At 38.2% G+C, this 19765-nt stretch overlaps 2 protein-coding genes across 5 annotated transcripts in view; one reads left to right on the forward strand and one right to left on the reverse strand.

Moving 5' to 3' along the window:
- The window catches only part of LOC136253261 (protein Aster-A-like), a 64317-nt gene that overhangs the window by 34057 nt on the left and 10495 nt on the right, over positions 1–19765 (reverse strand). For 3 of the 4 annotated variants that reach the window (XM_066045913.1, XM_066045920.1, XM_066045900.1), the window contains exons 1-5: positions 19547–19738; positions 16659–16746; positions 15349–15487; positions 7605–7708; positions 7031–7207 (exon numbers count right to left, since the gene is read on the reverse strand). In XM_066045913.1, coding sequence (XP_065901985.1) covers positions 7031–7207; positions 7605–7708; positions 15349–15487; positions 16659–16746; positions 19547–19710 — 672 coding nt within the window. In that variant the 5' untranslated portion in view covers positions 19711–19738. Of the gene's footprint in view, positions 1–7030; positions 7208–7604; positions 7709–15348; positions 15488–16658; positions 16747–19546; positions 19739–19765 lie in introns of those variants that run through there. The other variant, XM_066045907.1, reaches the window with a different exon arrangement.
- On the forward strand, positions 1970–3304 carry LOC136253310 (uncharacterized). The gene is made up of 2 exons (XM_066045957.1): positions 1970–2128; positions 2402–3304. Exons 1-2 carry the CDS (start codon positions 2058–2060, stop codon positions 3126–3128), a joined length of 798 nt encoding a protein of 265 aa, XP_065902029.1. The 5' UTR covers positions 1970–2057; the 3' UTR covers positions 3129–3304.

A 19765-nucleotide genomic window follows, 5' to 3' on the forward strand; every position in this document is an offset into this window, starting at 1 on the left:
GATGAGATTATGAGTAATTATCACTCCCCACTTGTCTGGTAGAGACACTGACAGTCTCATCCCACATCGTGTCATTTTCGAATAGTGATTGATCTTGCGATTGTCTACCAGTATACTTACATGATCCGTTCACTTCATCATGTACTCTTCCAGACAAACCCCTACTATAGTATAGAATGTCTGAAGAACAACAAGGTATAGGCTAGAGCATATTTACTGTATATAGCTAGCTAGCAGTGAATATCACTATAATTGCATATCTGAGTACCTAATTTCAAAAATTTCCTCTGTGTGTGTGTGTGTGTGTGTGTGGGGGGGGGGGGGGATACCCCAAACCCCCCTAGAATGCTTGTGCTTCACACATAGCAGAGTGTGCTTCACACCCTATGCAGCAACTCCTCTCATTGGCAGCACCATGTATATAGTAGCTACTTCAACATATACAACGGCTTGACCAACTCAATTATCCCTTCTCCGGCCCTGGATCATCATGCTTCCCTACTCTAGTACAAATTACAGAGTGGTTTACTTAAACAGTAGGAGCCTGTGAGACAACTAAGGCTTAAATATTGTTGAATGAAATATCCAGTATTGTAGTGCATTGTTAGTCTCACATAATCAATTTTGTGGTCAGACACTTCCTAGAACTGATGCAAGTATAGCAATCAAAAAAAACAAACAAGTTGATGTTGTGCTACTTCTAAAAACCAGGTGCCATGCAGCTAGCTAACTCATCTGGAATTAACCATAGACAGTATATACTACTATGAATTAACCAACTATGTATTACTACTTTACAATAGGGTAGTTTGGGTTGTGCAATAATATTATTAGCTAATTCTCGTATTTCCTGAAATTTCTGTAATCCATTCAATTACATTGCTATGCACTGCTAAGGAAGTGCTTGTTAAGCAAACTGCTTTTACCAACATATTACGCACAGAAGTATCTTCTAAGCTGTTTTATAGTTTGACTATCATGTTTTTCAAATTTTCTTGGCAAAGCCTCAAAGCTGCTCTTCATTTCTGTTCGCGTACGTAAGGGATATGCCCTCTTTCAACTCGAAGTGGCAGGCTATTCCTGGTAGTGTACGAGGCCTGCACCATTGTTTTTCAGTTGTTAAATGCTTGAAAACCTCAAAGGGAAGGTAGTTTGCAAAGTCTGAGGAAAGTCGCTACACCCGTATTTCAGTCCACCAAAAAGAAACCACTTCAGAGCAAAGTTCATCTGTGCTTTGCTTTTACTTCTTACGTAAAAGCTGCTTTCACCAATATTTAACGATTTTGCTCACGTGGGTGCGAACGGACAAACATAGATAGATAAGGTGCACACACACACACACACACACACACACACAGACACAGACACACAGACACACACACTTTTATGAAAACAATTTCAGTAAACTGGATGCGTGCCTGGTTTAAAAAAAATCTTCTCTCTACCCCTCTCTTTACTTAAATAACCACTGTCTGTTATTTAAAGAGCTACTAGTTACAATTTATCCATTAAATTTTTTTACTTTATAATGTATTCCTCCTTAAGTGGAGGATCTGTGGCACATTACTAATAGCATGAATTATAAATACAATTCTTGTTGGCACGACGTAGCCACAGGACTGAGTCATACTGACTAACGCATGTACTTACATTTGACTTTTGTACCCAATTGAAATAACTACATAAGACAATATATCGAGACTGGTACAAAATAATTCTTTTGTTCGGCACAAAATCAACTTTGTGGTTGCAAACTTCCTACCTAGAATTGCTATGTGCAACCTGTTGAGATTCCTCCTAAACAAAACAAACAAAATAATTCCCTCTGAAAGCCTCCAAAATTCAAAACAAAAGTATTCCCCTTCTCAAATTACAGGATATTTGGTCAATATTGAGTAAATAATTTAATCAATTGTTTAGACTAGTACAACAGAAGGTAAAGTCCTCAACCACATGACTACACAGTCAGCCACTCAACTACACTGTATAAAATACACAGGACATACTAACATCATCATTGTATATTGTGCTTTGATTTGTTGTCGTTATTGAGCTAGATGGCTAACTTATCAGTTGATGATAATATTGATGTTGACATTGATGAACCAGTAGACTACAGCAAGCATGAGTTAGTGTTACTATAGTGTATACAATATCTGTTTGCTTGGCCCTTTATATTAATTTTTTACAACTCATTACTTTAGCAAAGGATGATCCTCTTAACACATAAGTTACAAAGATTATACAAGTAATTACTTTCAATTTATTAAGCAAACAATTCCTTAACGGCTTCCTATAATGCTACATCCTTCCAGAGTCAGCACTTTACTGTGGAACTGCCTTATGAAAAAATGTTGTAATGCAATGTAGAGCATTCTCTTACATGCTTGTAATCTTTTAGGTGTCCAGAGTTGTTCTACCCGAAACAGTTTGCCACTATCAAGTCACCACACAAACTGATACAACACAATGTAGTGGACACCATATATCATGGTACTCATCTACAACAAGCTACTGAAATATGTGGACGGTCAGCACAGCCATTGATTTACACATTTAAAGCAACGGAGAAGAAATGGCGTACACTTGGTGAAGGATACACTGAAGCAAACTGTAGTTACTTAATCAAGTCAAATGAAAGTGCTGCCCTACCAATAAGATCCAATGAAGCATTTGGTCCATTTCTATGGTTTGGAACAGACAAAAGTGAAACTGAGAACTACGGCCCATGGTGCTTTGAACTAGACTTTCCCAGTGTCCTGGAGGCTTATCACATGTGTAGACAAAACAGACAGATTTGCTCGAGGGTGGGTGGAACACTGATCTATGAACATGAAGTTACCCATGTCGTTATAATTTGCTGTGAAGAAGATAAAGAATGCCAGCAGTATCCATTAATACAAGCTAACAACAGTAGGTACTTTGTGTTACCCATCAGTGATGATAACTATGGTATGGCGATAGCATCAAACAGCGTAAACATTGCCCCAAGGCATGAACATGTAACACTAGCGTTCTACCTACCTGGGGACAGCAAGCTGAGACTACCAGTAACAGCCGGGAAAATCAGTGAAAACAAGCACCAATATTGTGTGAAAAGCAAAGGTGGAGTATGCCAGCATAAATAAATGAGGAACTGTTCTAGTTCTTTAAAATTGTATGTATGTTTACACTCCAAATGTACACATATGAAATTGTAAATTAAACAGATATGCAATGTAAATGTTAATACAAATTTGTATAAATTACTACATTAAAATCATGTTGTAAAAATGATGATAAATATGATAACAAAACTATGTCATCTGTGGTGTATGATAAGGTACTACATAATTGAATGGTGTGCACTGTACAGGATTTCAACTAGGAAATGACTTGGGGGGGATACAGTTTTACTGAGAATATCTTGCCACTCCAAAAAAATCTTTGCTCGTATATCCCTTCTGGTTTATTCTCAGGCACACTTGAAAATTGCTACTCCAGAAATTTTTGCATTGTAATCTCTCTTAGATTGCTTCTGGTGCATTCTGAGATACTTCAGAATAACATGCCACACCAGGAAAGTTTTGCATTTTGGACTCTTGTAGATTGCTTTCGCTGCGTTCTCAGGTACCTAAGAATAACATGCACTCCAGATTTTTTTCTTTTGCATTTTAGACTCTTGTAGATTATTTCTGGTGCATCCTAAGTCACTTTCATTTAAACTATTGCTCAAAATGAAACCCCCCTCCTCCAAATGAAACCCTGAGTGTGGCAACCAATAAATGGATGGTTGTTCTGTACATGAGGAGATCCCAAGGACTAACTACAACACAATTCATACTGTGGATATTATATATTACCCAAATTTAGACTACAGCTCAAATGCATGATGGTAGATGCACGCAACAAAACTCATTTTTATACAATGTTCAACATTTTAAAGGGCGTGACAGCCATTTTGCCAGCAAGTTGCTATCCCTCGCTAGCAAAATGGCTGCCACTCCCTTTACTTAGTGAGGTTTTAATTGCACGCACTCGCGAGAAACTACATTGCGCTTGGGCGGTACTGTAGATGATCATACTTATGTACATGTACACAAGAGATGGATAACAAAGAATATGAAATCTTTTGTCCACCATTAAATGGACCGGTCACTAATTACATTTTCACTTGGTTTAGTGGCCAAATACTGGTAAGTGTCCCTTGCATGATCAGCATGTCAATTATAAGAACATCATTGACTATATCAAATGGTACGTAAATAAAATTGTGCATTGTGTGTGCACACATGTATGTGTGGTTGTATGGAGTCTTGCTGACTCACACCCATCCACAAACTATACATAACGCACAAACAGGTATTCGCATGCCCATTACAAAACCTCAAAAAGCTTCCCTTGTCATCCACAAAATCAACCTTGTGGTCAGAAACTTCCTCAGGGTGTTAACCGTTGCCATGCCTCCTAACACAATATACAATAATTCCCTCCTTGTTAAAGTTCAGGTCAAACTTAAATAAACATAAGATGGCTGCACCATAGAGTAATACTGGCCACACAACTGTACAAAACTGAATTATATATGATGTAAACTACACTCTAATATGCTAGTCAGTATTCTACCAGAAGCAATTTGCCACTATCAAGTCACCACACAAACTGATAACATAGCGGACACCATATATCATGTGTAACAAGCTACTGAAATATGTGGACAGTCAGCACAGCCTTTAATGTGATATTAGTGAAGGCTACACCAAAGCAAAACTGTAGTTACCTAATCAAGCCAAATGAAAGTGCTGTCCTACCAATAGGATCTAATGAAGTATTCGGTCCATTCAAACCGAGAATTACGGCCTAGTGTCCTGGAGGCTTATCACATGTGTAGACAAAAAGGACAGATTTGCTCAAGGATGGGTGGAACTCTAATCTACAAACAACAAACACTTTCATTATAGTTTACTGTGAAGGTGATAAAGATGCCAGCAGTATCCATTAATACGTACAAACTAACAACAGTACATGTAGTGATGATAACTATGGTCCGGTGATTGCATCAAACAGTGTAGCTGGGGAAATCAGTGAAAAAAACACATCAATGTTGTATGACGATCGGGTGTGCCAACATAAACGAATCAGAAACTATTCCTGCTCCCATGCTTGTACACACCAGAAAATTTTTATTACAACATGTATGTAGATACTACATTCTACACAAAAGTGTATAAATACAGTGTTGATTAAAATAAAATGTTTTATCAAATGTATTATACATATGAATTTTCATGTAAGGGAAAGTATTTTAATTGGTCCTTTAATTATGGTTGCACAACCACTGGATGCTGTGGTTAGGCAAAAAATGTATAGAAACCATTGGGAAACGGACAACCGTGGACACAAAAACTATTGTCACATAGAATATTATGGAAATATCCGAGTTATTTAAGCAGCACTGTAAACTACATTGACTTCTACACTCTGTGGTGTTTGTCTGCTGTAAATATGCTAAGCCACTAGTGAGTTATGAGCCAATGAAGGTTAGAATGCCATGATGAAAATGTTTTCTGGAGACGAAACACACAAGCAGCTGCTTGTTATCCTTATTTACCAGACATACAGTACAAGAGCAAGCCTTACTATCACCTGGATGATGTATCTGGGCTCCCTGAACACGTTGTTAACTTGGTTGGCTGTCATGCTGATTCAGCACTTTCCTGTGAAGCGATTCTCAACAAAGGCTATTGTTAAGACTTGTTGAAGTTCCTGTGTGATTTTCTGACTCTGAACTTACGAATATCAGCTGTGGAAAGCCTTGTTTGGTAACATTTCTAGCTTCACCACCCTATTAACTCAGACATTTTTCATCCTATTCACAGCAGACAACCACGAAACAAAAGAGAAATCAATGTAGTTTCTTTCCATGTACAGAGAATTAGAACATACCGTATACTTTGTAATTAAGTTACCAAAGTTTTATTCCCGGTTATTATTGTTTTCCCAATGGCTTAAATACATTTTTATGGGAATTAGTAAAACGCGGAATACGGAATTGCGGAATAATGAAATAAGCAAAACTTATCTTTTGCAGATTGTACAAATAGTTACATGTTCTATAGTAATTATACTTTATTTACCTTGTAACAGCTCTGCATGGCGCACCACGGCGATGGATAGAACAGCAGCTGGCGAGCATTAAATGGGACGAGCACATAACCAATTACCCTAGCACGATCTACCTTTGCTAACTTTACTTACGTACACTCTTGATTCAAACCTGAAGAGTTTTGAAATCCATTTAAAGACACACAACCACTCGACGTCCCTCTGAACTCTAGCGTGGCTCTTATAAATTCGGTCGTATGCACATGAAGGGCAGCTAGTTTAACCTAAGAATAGAACTAGGTCTTGGTGTTTGGTAGCTATATCAACTAAGGAGTATAGATAAGTAAGTTTAGCGAAGGTAGATAGTTCTAGGGTGATTGATCGTGTGCTCGCTGTCCCATTTAATGCTCGCCCAGCTGCTTTTTAGCTATCCATCGCTGTGGCGAGCCATGCAGAGCTGTTGCAAGGTGTAAATAAAGTATGATTGCTATAGAGCATGTAACTATTTGTACAATCTGCAAAAAATAAGTTTTGCTTATTTCGTTATTCCACAATTCCATTATTCCGCATTTTACTAATTCCCCATTTTTATGGACATCCACAGCATCTAGTGGTTACGCATTAGACAATTAATACTGATTGCATTCCTAAAGCCTTACATGAAACTGACCTATAATGCTCTTTGTAGATGAGGAGATGCTAAGTATGGGCATTACCTTAATGTGTACTAAATGCAAAATTTCTTAAGGGCTACAGAAGAATGTATTGGCTAGGGTTGTCAGTTGTTGTTGGCACAATTAATGGTGCAACTCTTACACATGCGCATACACTACATTATACAGTGTATGTGTACACACACAAACACTGCATTACAACACACAGAGACACACATGCAGACACAGACATGTTCATATAATACATACATATATACATAGTCCCTACTCACCTCACTAAGAAGGTTATTCTGCCATACTCGGAATATCACTCTAAACGCCACATCTCGTTGCATAAAAGAGTGGAAGCCATACTTGTCAGTGGACGTACACACTTGGATGGCATATGGGAACAGGTTAGCTGTCTTCTCTTTAGTGACTGACTGGATGGCTTTAAATGGAATAGTGAGCTATTGAATAAAAAATCCATGGTGCATTGTTTGTGCATCTAAGTATGCTGAACATACATATGCATTAAAGGTGTAATGTGTGTGTGTGGGTGCATGTGTGTCCCCTGATTATGTCCAGATACAGTAAAATGGGGAGCTCTGGTGATCTGGTGTCAACATCAATGGGCACCTGATGTAAACTGGGGAAGCAAATGCCAACTGTCCATGTCTTGTACAATGTCCAGGTGGGACTCCAGTTGACCACACTTTTATCTGTGAGACAAGGCACAGCCTCCTGCCCGCTATTAGTCTTGCCCCAACAGGATAACACATAGCACCTAAGTAGTACATGTGTAGGTGTGGTTCAGTTTGTTTGTAAGTGTACATGTGTGTGTTTGTGATTATTTGTGTGCCTTACCAATGTCACCCAGGTGAGGATGTTGGCATAGAAACACAACCAGTTTTGTGTAATGTAAAGTCTTCCCTGCAGCAATATCTCCCTCTGTAGGGCACAGGCATAGTCTACAAGTGGGAAGAACACACAATTAAAACACATACAACCAGTCAAGGGCCTGAAGGGAGACACAGGGAATACATCCTTCCTACCCTTTATCCTTGATTGGGTAAAAACAAATACAGTTTGTTACGTATTCTGGTGACCAAAGTGAAAATTTAGCAACCAGTAACAAACTTTCCATCAAAACTACTTAGTGGCATTGACAGACTTTATCAAACAGTACTGTAGTACTGTTTAAGTAGGGATTGTACCAATAATGAATGGAACCCACCAAAATGCCACCTCTAAAAGTAGACAGTTGGTAGACACTGTATGATAGGACCTTTTCACAAACTAGCTGGACTAAAAACAACCAAGCGACAAGTCCCTTTATGATCTAGTACAGCTGAACCAATAACAGTTGAGGGGTACATCTAGTAACTAATGTATATAATTCTTACATTAACAATACAAGGATATCTTCTGGTTTAGACGAACTTTTCCAAAAATTACAAAGATGTATCAATGAAAGCAAACATGTTTCAAACATCTTTATGGTTTCTTTTATACACACATTTTAAAAATTCAATTGTGGGTTTTAATATTTTTTCATTTTCTACCACAACTTCCACACACGGACAACACACCTGCTCAATAAGGTCACTATGTAATGAGTATAAGGAAAAACTGGGAATTTCAAGTTTGATTTGGAATCATAGAAAAAAGCAGGGAAACAAGGGAGGCCGCCTACACCTGCATACCGTATTTCACACACACACACACACACACACACACACACACACACACACACACACACACACACACACACACACACACACACACACACACACACACACACACACACACACACACACACACAAACAAAATTTCCTCGTATAAAAGCCCAGGCTTTTATTTCCTTCCCAGCATTTTTGACCTGGTCTTTTAACGAATAGGACCTTTATTTGAGACCGTTGGTCCAACTGATGCCCGGCATTTAATTGAATTCATATGGTAGTAGAATGGGATTAGTGTATTGGTAAGCATAGAAAACAGTGTGTTGACTATATAAACAAGTGTAGTAAAGGCTTAAAATGATCGGAAAATTGTTGTATCATACATATCTGTGTGCACGTGGACTTGCCCACGTGATTACTCATAGTACCTTCATACCTCAGAAGGTTCTAAACTCAAGTATGAAGAAGCAGCCATTACCAGTAGACTCAAGTAATAGCCCGGGTCCCTATTTGAGACCAGGTGTTTATTTTCTGGAAACCCCCCAGCTTGTAATTGAGACAAGCGTTTCATTGAATACAGCTTTTATACAAGGAAACACAGTACTAGACTACTAGTGAACATTTAATCCCTACTTCAGACTATATCCATGACTGAATTAGGGATTGAATGTCCACTAGAATATCAACTTCCCTACTATTTTCTATGATCCCTTAAAATTCCCAATTTATCCTTATACTTGTTTGTTTACATTTTCGTACCATCATTATGACTGGTGAACTAATACTTGTATCTTCCATCTCCTTGGGAGCACTGAAAGACGATATTAAGATTTCGCTATTAGAAACTGCAACAGAAATACTCAAAAAGCTTACAGAATTTTTTTACAATTCGTAATATTTCACTCCATCCATTCTACTACAGGTATAAAATTAAGCTTGCATGAACATGTGTGGGGTCTTGCAGATCTTGTAACCTTAAAATTCTCAATACAACTCATTATTCCTGGGAAGACAGCACAGCTGCTACCACAACGAAAAAATTAGCTTAGAATGTAGTTAGTGAGGTACATTAGATGTGACAATATCCGGTGGTCCCTAGAGTTCATGTATATGGATACAAACAGGAGGATTGGTGATGGAACCTTGTTTGGTCAAAGTGTGTTTGAAAGTATGGTGGAACTTGATACCAGAAACCACCCTCACAATACCTTAATGGTACCCTGGCAGTATTGGTTAGATATAAACAAGCCCAAAAGTACCTCAGGACAACCTGAAGTGCTTCCAGTAGGTTGAAACAATTTTAAAAATATATGGAATCATATTTCTATTGATCGCCTGCCTGCACACAAGCGTAACTTGATAACAGCTAAGGCTATGGACCTGATTTTTTCACTGTTCGACATCACTTGTACAAAAAACATCATGGGTACAGCAAACATCATGGGTACAGCAAACATCATGGGTACAGCAAACATCATGGGTACAGCTCAGGAATACAATAATAGATATCAGTAGGGATCCTGGTGAAAATTTCGTGCACCACCCAAAATTTCGCCTTTACAAATCATCCTAGAGACATTTTATGCAATGAAAATCACCTTTACGGAACAGTATTAGTCCATATCTACTATATAAAGCTGCAATGCTGTCTGTTTGTCCGTGGTCCAGCTAACTCCTGAATGGTAGCACCGATTGACTCCGGATTTGCTGCATAGTAATTGCTATCAAGCCAGCACCAAGGAGTATATTAATGGAAGTTCCTAGCATGTCCCCTTTGCTGTAAATCACGAAAAATTGCCATTACCGCAATTTCGTAAACAGGAATTTCGAGCACATCTACGTCCAACTACATGGAATGGTGATTGCAGCCCTACGTCGTTGATCTATGTTATAATACACACCCTTTGGTGGTAGTTACATGGCAAATTCTACCGCTCCTGTGTTACTATAGAACAAAAGTCTTGAACATTTTGTGACGCATGTCATGCCTACATTTCGTCAGTAATTAAATTCAAACTCTCTTTACTCCAAATTGTTTATCCAATGGTGAAATTCATGCCTACAACTAACTTTACAATTCAGCAAGAAAGTAAACAGACAGGAATTCAAAGTCAAAGTATAATATAACGTGAATTTACGGAAACATGCTTACCTTGAAATCCCGTTGCTATGTAAATAGTAATGACGTCAGATGTGTGTGACGTGTTGAACAGTTCTAAACAATGCGCAATGAAGGAAAGTGAGTTTCTGTGCTTCTAGAATGGTAAATAGGTGGATCACAGCAAAGCAGAAGAGTAACAGTGAGGCATCTCTGCCTGGAGTGAGTCTGTTTTACAAAGTCTATGTCAAACAACACAAACTTGCGACTGAATAGGAGTGATACCTTTGGCCTCCTGGACTATGAAATCTGGAGAAGAGTACGTACAACACCGTCCTGAACTGAATGGGATAGGAATACAGCTTTGAGTAAGCAAGATAAACAGAAGCAAACGAGAGGGGTCAAGTCAGTCGAGAAACTGGAGTTACTGTACACCCTGTACGTAATATTTACAAGTGAGTAGGATGGAATTTATAGTTTGCACTTGGGCATAGCAGATGGATAACAGTGGTAAACTACAGGTATTTGCAGTGTATTCAACTGATCAATCATATGAACATACAAACCAACTCCATATGTCACATATGTACACTTGCTGTTTATACACATAAACTTGAATTCCTAATATTATTAGTGTTACAGTTGGTGAGCTAGATGGATCACAACTACAAACACTACACAAATGGATCACAGACATGATGTATGGTTAAGTACAAACAATACAATATTCGAAGGACAGGCACAACATTATATCAATCATTTAGCTCAACCTGCACGAAGGGCAGCTGTTTCGTTTGTTTTGTTTTTATCTGCTTCACCAGTTAGGCACTGGAGGCAAAGCCTGCATGAAGGGCAGGCACACTATTATACTCTACCTGCATGAAGGGCAGGTACCACAGCTAGTAATACATAAAACAACATTAAGGTTACGGGTTACCCATTAAATAATTTTGTAGGCGCTTTGCTTATAGTTCTGTTTTAACCATTTTGCACGGAAGAACACACTAAAATAACATGGTATATTAACGTACAAGAAATACCAAAAGCGGCGATACACTCAACAAGGGATGCGCTTGTACAGAAATGCAGGCACTAAACAGCGAAACTGTTGAGTTGCTATTCATCAAAAACCAGGTTTCATGGGAAGCCAGACCATGATACTCAGCATTAATAAGCTATTACTTAGTGATTTCTAGGTCGTCACGAACGAATTGAGTTGTTATCCGATTGTAACAGCACTGTAGTGCACTCGCAGTATTTCCGTAGCAGAACTAATCGCCATTATCCTTGAAAGATACGATAATTAGCCAGCCTCTAGTCAGTTTTCCCACAAAGTCTCCACGACAGGACCTAGATAATATAACCACCCATTGACACTGCCATAAAAATTTAGTACTAATTAGCTGACAGCTGCTATTTTTGATGAATAATAACCACATTAAGCAGTAGCGCTAAACGCTGGTTCAACCATATTGTGGGACTTAATTTTACGCTTGACTACCTTCCGCAGTAAATTATTAACACTCACTTTGTATGATTCCTCCGCTATTATCACGTGGCTATACAACGCTTTAAAGTTAACAATCTTCTCACTAACACCTGCTTGAGTTTCGTGCCAATATTGCACCATCCATTATCACGCATCGAAAAATAATAACCTATTATTAAGCGCCTAACCTGTAACCTTAAATATACCAAAACACTTACAGGTGGCCGGATATAGAATTTTAAAAAATCACCAAAACTCGAATTTTAGTCTCACTGCCTCCCTGACCACAGTTGCAAGACTAGAGGCTAAACAAAGCAGCGTACGGCCACCATTTTACGTCACAATAACAATCTCACCAGTGGGATGTGCCTTTTGGGGTTCCGACAAGTGTAAGCCCTCTGCGCCTTGTTTTTTCTTTTGTCTTCAATCAGGCTGCTTGTCTACTTCTTCATCCAACAAAACCACATGGAGGTGTTAATTTTCCATATCAACACTTTCTTTCAGCATGCCACAAAATTATTTTGTGGCATGCTGAGAGCTGGATCACTTTAGAGCTGGATTTCAGAAGCACCTCAAGTCCTGGCACTACCATAAGAGATATACTAGCTAGATATCTGCAAGTTCGCGATTGTGATAGGTTCACAACCATGCCCATCAATTAAAGATCTAGGTGGATAGCTAAACAAGATCACCTCACTCCTTATTTGTCTAGCTAGTTGCTTACCCCTTGGCTGACATGAGATATACTCTAATACAACAGTCACTCCGATAGAACAGTTACAAGTTACATTGCTCTGATAGACATATTAGACATATTTGCATAAGAAAAAGAAGCAAGCACAATACAAAAACATTATTGTTCTAGAGGAGACAGATGCCCCTCAGCAACAGCAAGGTCGACAGCTGGAGGCACACAGGGATGCTTGGATCTAGAATGCAATCCTCTGATACACATTATTGCAGAGTGCAGCAAGGAGAACCCCAAACTACAGCGAAGCCTGCCCACAGAATATGGGGAACTCACTGAACAAATGGGCAAGATGTTATAAGTGATGGTATCTGCCTTTCCCATACCTACAGATGTGAAAAATACAAGTGGACTAATACAAGTTACATTGTAGCTAGCTGTGCCACACCAAAAAACTAAACAAACTGCTGTAATTCGCTTTATTTTCGTGCAAAAAAATTCGTGATAAAAATTTTCATGTAAAAATATTTTCGTATGGTTTACGTGAATGACTGTTCTATTAGAGTAGTTCGTTCTTTAATAAAAAAAATTTTGTGCAAGAAATTTTCGTACAAATTTTGCATACAAAAATTATTTTACAACGAAAAAAAAGCAAATTATGGTAGTATTTAAAAAAAAGAGTTAATTTAAAAATGAAGTAGGGATCTATGCAACAAAAAGTAGTGAAACAAGAGATGAATGATGTTACAGCACAGCTCAGTGGGAAAGTCCCTACTTTGGTATTATTATTTTGTTCAATGCCAAAGTAGGGACTTCCCACCGAGCTATGCTGTAATACCATCATTCATATCTTGTTTCACTACTTTTTGTTGCATAGATCCCTACTTCATTTTAAATTAACATTTAAAAAAAATACTAGTTGACAATTAGCTACTATGCAATAAATCAGCATTCTTGGAATTTGAAAACAAATTGGACAGTCAGGTCAGTTGATACGGACTATTTAAAATCAAGAGACATATTATTGCATTATTAGTAGTTATCGAGACAATGTACCAAAAACAGAGGCGTAGCTAGCCAGAAGGTGATGAAGGGGCAGGCAAGCCCCCACAAGATACTCAAAAATCATTCATAATTGTAAAAAAAAGGCTAATGACCCAATGGTGGGCTAGCCAACATACGGTGTTGTATTATTACAGCTTACATAGCTACGTAACTATTTTGCTTATCACTTATCAATGCAGGTATATTCGTCGATCATCGCACGTGTCACAACTGTACTCCAACAAATTCATCCACAGTCCGGTATAGCTACATTGTTATTTTTAGTGTAAATACAAGTAGCCACAGCCTGTGCTGCAGCCCTAGCACACTGCGGAGAGGATTACGTGTTCACCCACTTCAACCGACGAAATTCAAATGCCACGTATTGCACGAAATCCCATTTTTAACACCTGTCTTGCTCAAGCAGAACTTGTAACCTTGTCACTGATCCACCTGATGACAAAGTAAAAAAAAATTAGACTGGCATGCCACTGCAGTACTGACTGCACTGCCATACGAAGATCCAGTGTGATCAACTCGAGAAAATAATCTTGCCGGATGCATTGAACACTTCATCACCTCGTAGGCAGTAGGTTCGTAGCGTCATCTGCATGGTCTCCTTTGTCACTTGTGAGTTGCGACTCCTGCGAGGTCGCTTCGAGCGGGTCACTCTTTAGGTTCAAAAAATTCTCTATCACGTGAGAAATCTATAGAAGTGTGTCTCTAATATTTTCATTCGGTGGATTCACGAACAAGTTGAATGTTGTGTGCGCATTCACTAACACCAACCCCTGGCGATACCGCGTAGTAGCGCACATAATTTATAGTCGTTTGCGAGTCGGTTTAATACTGGTAAGTTTGTAATGGAGGTTTTTAAAAAAAAAAATCTGGTGATGGGGGGGCAAATGCCCCCCCTTAGCTATGCCTCTGACCAAAAATTGTCAATATTTGTTCTTGAAGGTATCGCCCTACTCAGCCCTATCCCCAACCTTTCCATGCATGCACACTTTATAGTAGTGATGTGCGATATATCGAAAAAATATCGATTTTGCGATGATTTTGTCGATATCGTTATCGCATCGATTTTCGATACTGCTTTAGCAGATTTCGATATTTATCGAAAAGGTAATAATTTGCGATAATTATCGAAATATCGAAGAATATTTCGATAAATCTACAGCATTTAGTGTGTGATTGCACAATGACGCTAGAAATGAAGGTTGGTTCTGTACTATCTAGCCACTTCAAAAACTTGTCTGCCAGTTTTCAAGGCTTATTATTAGTTTTACGCAATGGTTTGTGTGCAAATAATGTATTTCAAGCATATTTATAAATATCGGCCGCCCACGCAATTACACCACCCACACAATTAAAAATTATCGAAAATCGTATTGAAATTTCGATATTTACCCCAATATCGTATCGATATAATATCGAAATAAAAATCCTGATATCGCACACCACTACTTTATAGAGCAAATGTGTGCCATTGCCAAATTGCCCCACCCCATCCCCTCACTCCACCATAACTCTCTCTTTAGCATCCCTACATTATAAAGTTGTTCTACTAATCCACCCTAACACATATGTACGCCACACTACTTGCTTACCATCAATCAATTTTTCTTCTTCAGGTAATTCACTAAATAGTTTGTGTATTTCTTCATTCTTCATGCGGTGTTTCGTCAAAAAGGAAAGGAATGGAGATTGGATCCAGGTGGCTGTTTTCTGTAGTGGCGCACTCAGGAACTGTAATAATAACAATACAAGTGTACAGTGTAATGCTGAGAATATTGTAATGAGTGGACCCTGGTTGTGCATACATCATTTTATTTGAAATAGTCAATGACTGTTTAGAGTATTTCAAGTGTATGTTCTATTAGAGTATTTGATGTATACCTGCTGTATTTAGGTACACTGTTCAGGCTTTCAGAACATAAGGAAACACCAGGCCTGATCACACTGATCACACCTTTAAAATAATCTGTATAAAGGTTCTCCATGTTTATTGTTGCAATGAATGCCAATTCTGATTAACAAGCAATTTAGGGGTTTCAAAATTATGCTATACACTACTTTTTAAACTGAGGGGCAAGATGAATATATCACATATTGGCAGCTGTGAGTAGTAGGCTAGGACAAAGTGAGTCAGAATATAGTAAAGGGAGTCAGATTATTGACTGTTTGGGACAAGATATAAACAAACAACCAACAAGTAGATTTTCTTGATTTCCGCTTATACTTTATAATAGTAATGTCACACATATATAAGGTATTGCCTTCAATTATTGCACAGGAAGTGTAGGGAGACCACAGTTGATGACAAACAGCTGTAGAAAGCCTTAGTATGATAAAATACTACCACCTATGTGATGATCCATTAAAAAAAAATTTTTTTTTTTTACTTTGAACAGATCAGGTACAGATACCATCAAGAAAAAAGTAGCTCAGAATCATGGTAATATCAGTAGCTAGCTTGTTGTGGACTAAAGTGAGTTACATGCTATGTAAACTAGTAGCTAACTGTGTTGAAATGTTTAAATTGTGTATCTCACAATCTACAGATTCATGTGTGTACATCAATGGTTACCCAAATTAGGTCACACATGTTGAATGAAACTTGCATGACATCTTGGGACCAACTAATAGTGTCCTGATCATCAAGGTATCCAGGTCAGTTTATGTACTAAGGGATACTTCGAGACCTTAACTAAGTGTCTGGATTATGTAGGTGTCCTCAAGTGTCCATATCAACAGATTTCAGTAGGATATATGAACACCTTGGAACTGTCCTGATTATCAAGGTCTCCTGAATTTACAGGTGAGTTTATGTGTTGCACTAAGGGATATGTACTTTGGGAATTGTACTTTGAGAGTTGTACTACAGAAGTGAGACATTAACACCTACACACATGCTTACCGTCTTTACGACTGACATTGATGTTTCTTTACGCTTCAAACTTGGTGATGCTGACACCGTGTCTGTAGTATCTTTGGTCTCCTTGTCACTATAGTAACAACATACAAGTACAAGTGTGTACACAGTTAGCAGCTTTCACACAAACAGTATGATGATATTCAGTAATCTACTCAACACCTAACAGGATATGCGACTAAAAAATACTTACATACTATTAGTAGCAGTATATATGTAATAGTTATATATGGCTGCAAGATATAGCTTGATGGCCACAGGCCCAAGGGCTAAAAGTGCATATGTCTACAAGTACACAGAAAAATTTGGAATTTTCAACTAGAGTAGGGACCATAGCACATCGATAAAAAGTACTGAAACAAGTTGGAGTAGTGCACGATATTAAATCACAGTAAAACAATAAGAAGTGTTATGTCCCTACTGTGCTCATTTTCAGTGTACTTGTTTGTTAACTTTTTTTGTAAATAATTATTATGACCATGTATACCGCATCTGAAATGGCACCGTGCATCCCAATTATCATCTGAAAAGTGAAGTATCCATTACGCTTTGTTGCCAGCTATGTTCAACGCATTACACAGCATTTCGAATCAAGAACTGTTTGAATAGCACCTCTGCTGATTTTCGTTATGAAGGGAAGCCATCACATGCTACCAACTTTTCACTGTCAACAAAGATGAATGGAACACAAAGGAGGACACTGGTAAGCCCATGAAGAATGTACTGTACGTACTGTAGTATGCCAAAAGGCACCTGTCGGGCCAAAGTGACATCAAACAGTGAAAAAATCAAGCCCGTAGCCTTAGCCATTATCAAGTTACGCTTGTCTGAAGGCATCAGTCAGTCGTTCAGTCACTTACTCAGTCAGTAGAAAATTCTGTTAAATAAATAATTTTTAAAATTCTGTAGCAACTAGTTAAAAGTGTTTTGAGTCAATCTGAAAGCTTGTTTGGGCTTAGTTTCACCTAATCAATACTCCCTCATCGTCGTCAGGGGAATTAAGGCTGTTTTTTGGGTGATATTATATCATGGGCCATGCCTACTCCTTTGTGGTCCCTACTATACAGTACTATCGTACTGTATGATATCAGCAAAACCACAACACAGTCATGGTATAAGTGGTGTATATCACTCTAGGCACATTCACCTGATAGGTGAAAGAACTACAGAGCACTTACCCTGTTCTGATGATCGATAGTGGTTTTAATAGCGTGGGATAATAAGCTGTATTAACAGTCTTGTTCTCTTATTCTACCATAACTCGCCTTCCAAGTGGTCACCAAGGAAGAGTGTGGTCTATTGATACCAGTGTTCTATTGGCCCCTCGGAACGTTATTCGTACGTCAGTATGCTTCTACACCCAATGCCAGAAAAACTTCAATTGTGAGATATATAGTTAATACTATTTTTGTACCACATTAAGCCAAGAGTACATAATAAAAACGGGAGGGAGAGTGTCTAACTGTACAAAATCACTGCTATTATTGAATGGACAATGATCTTTGAACAAATTAACACTTTTACTGATGATAGAGATCTGTTGATAGGTGTTGAGTGCTGTTGATAAGTGTTGAATAAAGTAAAGCTTTTGTACTATCAAGACTTCATGGCTGACAAGTGGTGGGTAGCAGTATGCATCCACACATTGCCAAACAGTTATTTTACTCTTATAATATGTGACCGGATTTGCGAAAAGGTACCTTTTTCACACATAAAATTTGACCTATTTTTTCAAATTTCAAACTTTGTAACTTTTGTATCATTGCAAGCACGTGTCTGTAATTTTCTATGAGTATGCCTACATTATGTGGCTACATTGTGATACAAAAAGAAAGTCAATCAGTGCAAGGAGTCAACAGTTATGACATTTTGTTTGCTGGTATGTCAAATGTGTGAAAAAGGTACCTTTTCGCAAATCCGGTCACATATAGTAATTATCAACTAGTAGAATCTTAGCAACTACACTGAGCCTAGCATAACCTGAAAACCAATTTAATGTTCAGTGCTGCTTATATAATGAGTCAAAGCTTTATATAATGAGTCAAAGCGTATCGTATTTTGGCATGAGTCCATGAAATTTTCATCCTTGAAAATTAACAATAGCCCTCTATATGCTAAATAACAAATAGCCTTCATAAAATATAAGCAATCCATGAAATCATTAAACAAACTGTGAAAATCCTGAAATTCGTCAATCCGTGAAATTTACACACCTAAAAATTATTTTTTGTAGGAATATGGTATAGAAACTTCTGTAATAGCACACAGTTCTATGGCCTCTAAATTCCTATCAATTTTCACCATGCACTAATAATATTTACTATCACTGGATAATGAAATAAAAAAAGAGCTCATACTAATAGTGCAAGTAATTGAAACTTTACAAACAGAAATAACATGTTGTACTAACAAGTATAAATGACTATATTCATAAACACCTATATTTAAAACTAATCTGTACCACAGATGTATTCTCTCTGGAATACATCACACATTTAGGTCAGTGGTTACTATATCACCACTGGCAACTGTTACTATGTCATTGTGTTTGGTTTCTAATGCCTCAACAACTGGATGATATCATTTGGGTGGTGTTGCATCCTGTCACAAATAATTTTCTAACACACAACACAGCCTGGCAAGGTGATAACAGTGTATAAACACATGTTAATTGCTGTAAACAGCAACAAATGGCGCATGTTAAACGTTAGGATTTATACACACGTGCCACCACCTACAGTAACTTCCGGGCGGGTCAGTACTCATACTTCATACACCGAAGGCAATGTAACATACTACCAAGAGTACACGCTTATAATATTTTATAGTGTAAGAATTACAAACTAAGCGCGAACCACTTGACGTAGCCTGACCTTTGAGCTGAGGCGCCCGCGCCGTCTTCATCTTGTGAAGATTGCTTGTCAACCTTGGGGGACCACTTTCTTAGCGGATTAGTGAAGGAAAATGGTCCGGTAGAGCGGGAACTGCCACTAGACGAAGACTGGGTACTCTTACCACTGGCCTCTTGTTCCGCCATTTTCAAAGAATTTCGTTACGCGCAGAGATTCGCGCGCCCCAAATCTAATTATTCT

The sequence above is a fragment of the Dysidea avara genome, chromosome 1 (genome assembly GCF_963678975.1).
Source record: "Dysidea avara chromosome 1, odDysAvar1.4, whole genome shotgun sequence".
In the NCBI taxonomy this organism is placed as follows: Eukaryota; Metazoa; Porifera; class Demospongiae; order Dictyoceratida; family Dysideidae; genus Dysidea; species Dysidea avara.